The sequence below is a fragment of the Myzus persicae genome, unplaced genomic scaffold (assembly GCF_001856785.1).
Source record: "Myzus persicae strain clone G006 unplaced genomic scaffold, MPER_G0061.0, whole genome shotgun sequence".
Lineage (NCBI taxonomy): Eukaryota > Metazoa > Arthropoda > Insecta > Hemiptera > Aphididae > Myzus > Myzus persicae.
Window position 1 is genome coordinate 95920 of NW_019104148.1, and position 8426 is coordinate 104345.

At 30.6% G+C, this 8426-nt stretch overlaps 1 protein-coding gene across 6 annotated transcripts in view; it reads right to left on the reverse strand.

Moving 5' to 3' along the window:
• Positions 1 to 377: 377 nt before the first annotated feature.
• Positions 378 to 8426, reverse strand: part of LOC111039267 (dopamine N-acetyltransferase-like) — an 18421-nt gene continuing 10372 nt past the window's right edge. For all 6 annotated transcript variants that reach the window (XM_022322689.1, XM_022322692.1, XM_022322691.1 and 3 more), the window contains 2 exons: positions 2503 to 2785; positions 378 to 755 (listed from right to left, as the gene is read on the reverse strand). In XM_022322689.1, coding sequence (XP_022178381.1) covers positions 557 to 755; positions 2503 to 2785 — 482 coding nt within the window. In that variant the 3' untranslated portion in view covers positions 378 to 556. The remainder of the gene's footprint in view (positions 756 to 2502; positions 2786 to 8426) is intronic.

An 8426-nucleotide genomic window follows, 5' to 3' on the forward strand; every position in this document is an offset into this window, starting at 1 on the left:
CATAAAATTTTTAAATTAATGGTGACAAATTATTTGTTTTTAATTGTTAGATTAAGTTTTAACTATCTATATATTATAATTCATAAATATAATTTTTACATGCCCAATATATATGAAAGAAATCATGTCACAAACAATACTTTATCAATTATCATTAATCAGATAGTGAAACAAAAATGGAAAAATGAAAATATCCCCCCTCCCCCCCATTGATTATACTATAAGAGTTAAGGAGTTCTACTTAGTACCTACACATAATATATTACAATCAAACATAGAATATAGGTTATATATTAGGTATATTTATGGATGTATTTAAACAATACAATAATAATATTATTATAACAATAGTTTCAAAAATAAGTAATAATAAAACGTTAAAAAGATAAATATTTTAGTTTTGAGTATTCAGATCATAGATGGTACATAGTTTTTTTTTTAAATAACAGTAAGTATACACGAAAAGCTTAAACTAGGTATTTTATACTATTTATGGCAATTTTTGGAATACAGCTGAATATGTTCACCTATGTTTGAATGGGATTTGGTGTTGATCTTATAAATTTAATATGAATACCTTTGAAGAGTCGTGAGGAGGCGGAGTTTTAAAAACGACTTCACCATTTTCATCCAAATAGTCTCGAAAGTACAAAGTATATATGCACTCGAAACCAAGTCTCTCAGCTGCTTTGGCCGAAAAATAACTGCTGCACTCCACATAAACCATGGGGCATTCTTTTTCCAACGCTAACTCTCTAAAAAGTAAAATGTACAATGATACTTGTATTAATTACATAGTCAGAAGTACCACGTATCAACATCCATTTATATTTATATAGTTTGCACCCATAATATATTAATATAATATATGGCTATAACCACGGTTTAAGATATACCTTAGAGTAATAAAACTTATTAATAGTGTAATATACCTTTAGTACATCCAATATCCACAGATAATTTAAAACCAGATGATCTTATAAAATCTTATTGGTACATGAATCGTGGTATAATAATAGCCATAGAGTAACTTGGGGGTATAATGGCGCATGGGGCAGACTTAACTATATTGTGTATAAATAATTTAATATTTGCCATCTGGTCATACTTTTTTGTTAATATAATTTTGTTGCCGAACGTAAACGTGATAAAACATTTTCTTGACGTATGTTGATGAAGTTTTGGCGGCAAAGAGAGATAAAGTAATAATTTTATTCGTTTTATGAACCTAACCTTGGAGTATTAAAGAAGTGTCTACCTAGTGATATATTATATTAATTAACAACACGTCAAGCCTCAAGCTTTGCTTTCATTTACTTTCGTTCAGTACAATAGTAAGTACCGTTATTTTATTTAGAAGTATAGAATCAAATCATAACCGGTTTTCAAGTTATATTTTAGGTTATTTTAATAAAATATATTCTTATGAATTAATTTAGCATACGCCTTTTTACCCCAATCATGGAATAAAACGCATTTTTTATAATAATTCCGGAAGCGATAAGTTTGCTGACTTGTTACAAATTGGTTATATTTTAGATTATACTTTTATTTTGGATTATAATTAATACCTATCTTTATTAGTGTTTAATAGTGAATAGGCACAAATTTCAATACATCAGACAGCTGGCTGATAGATATGTCAGATGGAGGTGCTGTAAAAACAGTGTATACGTCTATAGTATTAATAATAATAGTAATTATTGTCTTTCTTAACGTTGACTGAATGTAAATCTACCTATGTAACCATTAACGGAATAACATTTTTTTTTATATTATAACATTCTTGTCAAGTGTTTGAGTAAATGTATTTAAATACTTTCTGAATGGATGTATTTGTATCGGTATTAAAATATTAAAAATAAGTAATAAATAACTAAAAATAGTTTATTATCATTATTATCAATTAGTAATTTTCATTTCAAAATAAATGCAATGTATTGATCATAGGGTTGTTCATGTTATCTCAATTCGAGGAGCTTGGGTGTGCTTAGCATTTTTAAATCAGCACCTTAATTTTTTACGCCATTTAATATGTTTGGTTAATTAGTGCTTATTTTAAAATAATAAATAAATACGTGAAGTACAAAACCATTGTGATTATTGTGTGGGAAGCAAAGCTGTTTGTTGTGTTAGTTGTTCATACATGCTGATCATAAGACTTATTAAAAAAAAAATAGTTTCAGCACTCCCAATTTTTCAATTGAAATTTTGCCCCTGACAATTCAAACAAAATTTAATAAATATCATTAATATCTACTATTTAAGAAAATAATGAAACCATTATAATTAAAATTGTGTTTTAATGTTTAATGTAGATGGTTTCATGTTAGATGGACCTGTAGTGTAATTACTATTTTATACTAATTTAGTATGACTACTATTGTAGAAATTAAAAAACAATTTACAGATTGTACCACGGTGGTATGGATATATACTAATATAAAACTGTGGTAATACCAAATATCCATGCACCTAATGACCTAATATTAATAAGCTTACATTGTCTTATCAATTAGAGCTTTGCATACTCCTTGGCCTCTAAATGATTCATCCACCGAAATTATTTTTATTTCCATTACACGATCTATGTTTGGATATTTTTTGAACACATCTGCTTCTCGCTCGACTTTATCTAAAAATGCCGTAATATTATTAAACTTGGTGTCATCTTTTATGTCATCTTCGCTTTCGTTATTTTTTTCGCCATCTACTCGGCACGTCAGATTATTTAGGACGACGCCTATTAAATCTCCATCAGGGGACACTGCTTTAAACGCCAAACCTGAATTTTAAAATAAAGTATGTCATGTAAATGTAAATCAATATAATATTACATATTTAATTTATTAAGGTATTACCTTAATTAACTTACTATTAACATATTAATAATTACTAATGGAGAGGACATGTATAAAACAAACAAAATATGCAAGTGCTTGTACTTAAATATATTAAACTCAAAATATGCACTAAACAATTGCTGTTAATCGGTTTGATTAAAAAAATATTAAAAATAAATACAATTTTAAATAATAATTATGTAAAATAAGTCATGGAAAATATCTAATTAGGTACTTGTGTACAGTGTATACTTAAATACTCATTTGACCTACCATCACAGCAGTAGTGCGTGGAGGCTTTAACATAATCAAAAATATAAGAACTATAAATTATAGAACATAAGATATAAGACTATCGTTTTTATAAACGTTTTGTAAACGAAAACATGCAAAAATAGTAAAAAAAAAAAAAGGAAAATGTAAACCCAAATATGTCTCAATAAGCAAAAATACCTAAATAGTAATACAACTACAAATTTGGCTCTGTTTTATGAATGAATATTAATTTGCAAATTTTTTACCATTGCTTAAAACAAATATGCGATTGTTAGAAGCCATCTGCCCCAGTAAATATATAGTTGATTTTTATTTTCTTTAGTCCTTTTGTAGCTTATTGTTGTTTAAATTTTAGCAACAGGTGTATTCTATATAGATTCAGTTAGTTTCTTAAAGTAGGTAATACAAATAGTATTATAACATGCGGTGTAAATATATCCAAAATTTTTATAATTTTTGGCTCTAAATTTGGCAAATGTATCGGTTAATAAATAATTATTAATTATTTTTGTTAAATATATATTATCACAGTATCACTAATTAGTTAATAAACGAAAACATTTAAAAAAATTTAGTATTTGAATTCGACATGTTAAATAAAATATATGTTTTTATATGCCCAATGGTCACAACAATAATCACTCTATAACTAAATCTGTTTAGGTGTGGCACCCGCAATTAGTGTTGTCTTCGTCTTACGAAAACACACAACATAGAAAATTTGTTTTCAGACTTTTAGCTGTGCCAATTGCAGTGTATAAGTAAGTTTTAATAATATAGTGAATTGACCTATTATTAAACTAAAATGTTAAGTCTGAAATCCGTGTTTTCTCATGTTTTTACGGTATTGTAATTATTTGGCGAGTTATGATAATTTTTGTAATATTTTACTTACTCATAAGTCATAATTATTATCCCGCTTGAAAATTAAAATATAAAAAACCTTCGAGAAAGTACAGATAATGATCTTACTTTTAAGTTTGATAATATCTTAATTCTATCTATTAATATTTACTAATAACTAATAAGGTTATTTATAGTTATTACATATTGAAACTGCTGAATACAAATTTCGTATGTCGTACTAGGTACGTTTGTATGACAGAAACAACACATGTGAGTGTGGCGTCCTCTTCAAGGAGTCATACGTATTTATTGGAAATCTAATGTAATTTATGTGATTAACATTAAGAGTATCGTCTTCGCGCGGCGTACATCGCAACCGGTTGTGTTTACGTATTTCGCTCGCTTATCTACCGTCGCGCGTGTTTCTAAATCAATAGTTCAGTGCATGGTGCAAATATGGTAAAAGCCAATACTTCCCAATACTCGGGTAATAAACGTTCTAGCAGCGAGGCTCTTTCTCCGCGGCATGCGCACAAAAATAAATACACTCCTCTCGCAAATCTTGACAATACAAATGATGACAACTCGGAGAAAACTGACATGGATGCTGTAGAGGTAATTCAAATAGTTCAAAAAATTCCCCCACTATATATTTATGATATCGTCGACTATATTGAGTTCATAAACAAGATCACACCTATGATAGTAGACAATTTTAACATAAACAACAAAAATATTTTCTTAAAGTTGAATTTATCAACGGTATTCGACTACCGTACAATTACAAAATACTTATCTGAAGAAAACATTAAATACCACACCTATCAACTTCCTGAGGAAAGAAACCTATCTGTAATAATCAGAAATATACCTACTTCTATTCCCGAAGAAACCATCTTTTCGGCCCTCACTGAACTAAAATTTAACGTCACTTCGGTCACACGTCTCCAAAATCGTTACAAATCTCCCATACCAATCGTTGCTGTCTTACTAGACAAATCCGAGAAAAACATATTTTCACTTGATCGCCTCCTTCATTGCGTTGTCTCGGTCGAGAGTCGTAAAAGCGATTCGTCCATACCACAATGCAAAAATTGCCAACGTTACCAACACACAAAAAACTTCTGCAACCTCCCCCCTAGATGTGTCAAATGCTTAGAAAACCACCACTACTCCGAATGCACTAAGGATAAAAACAGTCCACCTATATGTGTCAATTGTAATGAAAATCACCCTGCTAATTATAGAGGTTGTAAAATATACAAGCAAATAAAAAATAAAAAAAGTACCTCCCAACTATCAAAGAACGCTCCTAAACACATTACTCAACAAAGTTGTGTACACGATAACAAAAATACCCAACCCATAACCAATACGGTTATCGAAAATCCCCAAAACCAAGTTTTAAACCAAACAAATCTCAACACAAGCAACACTCCAACTTATGCTGACAAAACTAAAAATAAAAAAAATAATCTTAAACAAGATGAAGAATCAAATAACTCAAATATCACTAACGAACTTATTAAGTCACTTATGCCCTTAATCAGCACACTCGTCTCACAAATTATCAAAAAAGTCATCGAAAATCTACCTGCTCTATTAAATAATATAAATGTCGTCTAACATTATAAATAATCTTAATCTAGTTATCATAAATTGGAACGCTAATGGAATCAAGAAAAATCGAAACACATTTGCAGCTTTCTTATCGGCTCATAATGTTGATATTGCATGTGTGAGTGAAACGCATCTAATTGCTAGCGATAAAATTAAATTCAACGGTTATACTACCTATCGCAAAGATAGGCTAGCGGTTCGACCTTCAGGTGGTGTTGCTATAATAATCAAATCCAAAATAAAACATCAATTAACTTATCTACCTGCTACACAAACTCTCGAAGCAGTTGCAATATCTATTACAATAAACCAATCATTTACAACAATAATTAGTGCTTATCAATCACCTAGTTTTCAAATGTATATAAACGACTTTGAAAAAATATTAAATAGCTATCAAAAAATTATTTTAGTAGGTGACCTAAATTGTAAGCATACAACTTGGAATTGTAAATCCATAAACGCTAATGGACGTAAACTTTATAAATACCTTGCAAGCAATCCTGCGATACTGTCAGCTCCAGACACACCCACATACTATCCATATGATCAAAGTAGAAGTCCTGATATTTTAGATGTAATTATACTAAAATCAATTCGTTTTTCTTTGCACCAAGAACCACTTTTCGAACTCGACTCGGACCATTTACCTGTTAAAATTACATTAGATGCGTCCTTATCGTTCTCAACTCCTACTCGCAAACTCATCACCGGTAAAGCAGATTGGCAACAATTCAAACAACACATCACAACAAATCTAATTATTCCTAAAAATATATTAAATACTAACAGCGCAGACACTGCAGTAACACATTTACGTGAAATCATATGTCAAGCGGCCGAAGAATGCTCAGAAAAAAAAAATACGGTAATAAATTATAGTCCTAATCAACTTCCCCTCAACATTGTAAAATTAATCAAATCAAAACACCAAACCAGAAGACTCTGGCAATTGTACAGACAACCACTTGATCGAAAAAAATTAAATTATTTAACGAAAGAGGTTAAAAGACAACTAGAAGAACATAGAATTAACAGTTATCAAAAATACTTATCTGCTATACACCCAGCAGACTCAAATCTATGGGCAGCGACTAAAAGATTAATTAAACCAAACTCAAATGAAATCCCCCCTTTAAAAGCGAGTGGTACTTACCAAAATACTGACTCGGAAAAATGTGAACTGTTTGCCCACACTCTTGAAAATATTTTCACTTTAAACAATTCTGCAATTGAAAACTCTACAGACAATCTGGTCAAACAAAAACTATGTGAGCCCAATATTTTTCCACAAAATATTTTACCTTACTCTTGTCCAAACGAAATTTTAGATATAATAAAAAAATTACCAAAAAGAAAATCACCCGGTCACGATCTAATTACTAATGATATCCTAAAAAATATTCCTAGGAAAGCAATTACTTATTTAGCCATATTATTCAACTCCCTAATAAAAATTGGATATTTTCCTAAGGAATGGAAACTGGCCACAATCATCATGGTCAAAAAACCAGGCAAAGATAACACTGATCCGCGTAACTACAGACCTATTAGTTTACTGTCATCAGTTTCAAAAATTTTTGAAAAAATTATACATTCCAGGCTCACCAATTATTTAAATGCAATAAATGCTATTCCGCATTTCCAATTCGGATTCAAATCAAATCATTCAACTACCCAACAACTCCTACGTCTAACAGAACATATAAGCGATGGTTACGAAAAAAAACAACATACAGGTGCAGCCTTTTTAGATGTAGCCCAAGCTTTTGATCGGGTCTGGCATGACGGACTCTTATATAAACTAAAAATGTTAAACACACCAAATGCTATTTACAATCTAATTAAATCCTACCTCACTGCTCGTTGTTTTAAAGTCAAAATTAACGATACTACTTCACAAATAAAAATTATAAATGCAGGTGTACCTCAAGGTTCAAAAATTTCTCCGTTACTTTTTAACCTATATGTTTCGGACTTTCCTACATCGATTAATACGGAAATAGCACTTTATGCCGACGACAGCGCAATATATTCAAGCTCTACAGACGTTGAAACAGTGACAAAAAATATCCAAGACCACCTGAATGACATCCAAAAATGGGGAGATAAATGGAAAATAAAACTGAACCCTCAAAAAAGCACAGCAGTCCTTTTCACTAATCGTCGCCCCAAAACTCCCGGAAATTTAAAACTGTACGGCAATAACATTCCCTGGTCACCTAGCATAAAATATCTTGGCGTAATATTAGACAGGAAACTAACTTGGAACCCACACATCACCTCTAAACTTCAACAAGGCTATCAGAGACTAAAGATACTTTATCCATTGTTAAACCGACAATCATCGCTAAGCTGGAAATGTTCCATTTTGCTATACAAACAAATTTTACGACCACTACTTTTATATGCAGTCCCTGTGTGGGGAAATTGTGCTAAGACCCATATACACAAGATACAAATATTTCAATCTAAAGTCCTCAGGACAATATCTAACGCCCCATGGTTCATACGTAATGCTGCACTGCACACAGACTTCCAACTACCGTCTATAACTGATTATATAAAGAAACTAACAATCAACTTCTTCAACCACTTACAGTCTGCTAGCAGCGCTAAATACTACAACCTAAGTGTCCCTCCTCCAATACGCCGTCTCAAGCGTGGACGTCCACATGACCTCCTATGTTAATTGTCTATTGTATTATTATTTTCCCATTTATTAGTTCTTAATTAAATCTTAATTGTACATACCTATTACTGTTGTAAAAATATAGTTAGATCTAAGCTCATAAACATTGTTAAATTCTAATTTATCAATTCTTACTGATTTGTAAAAAT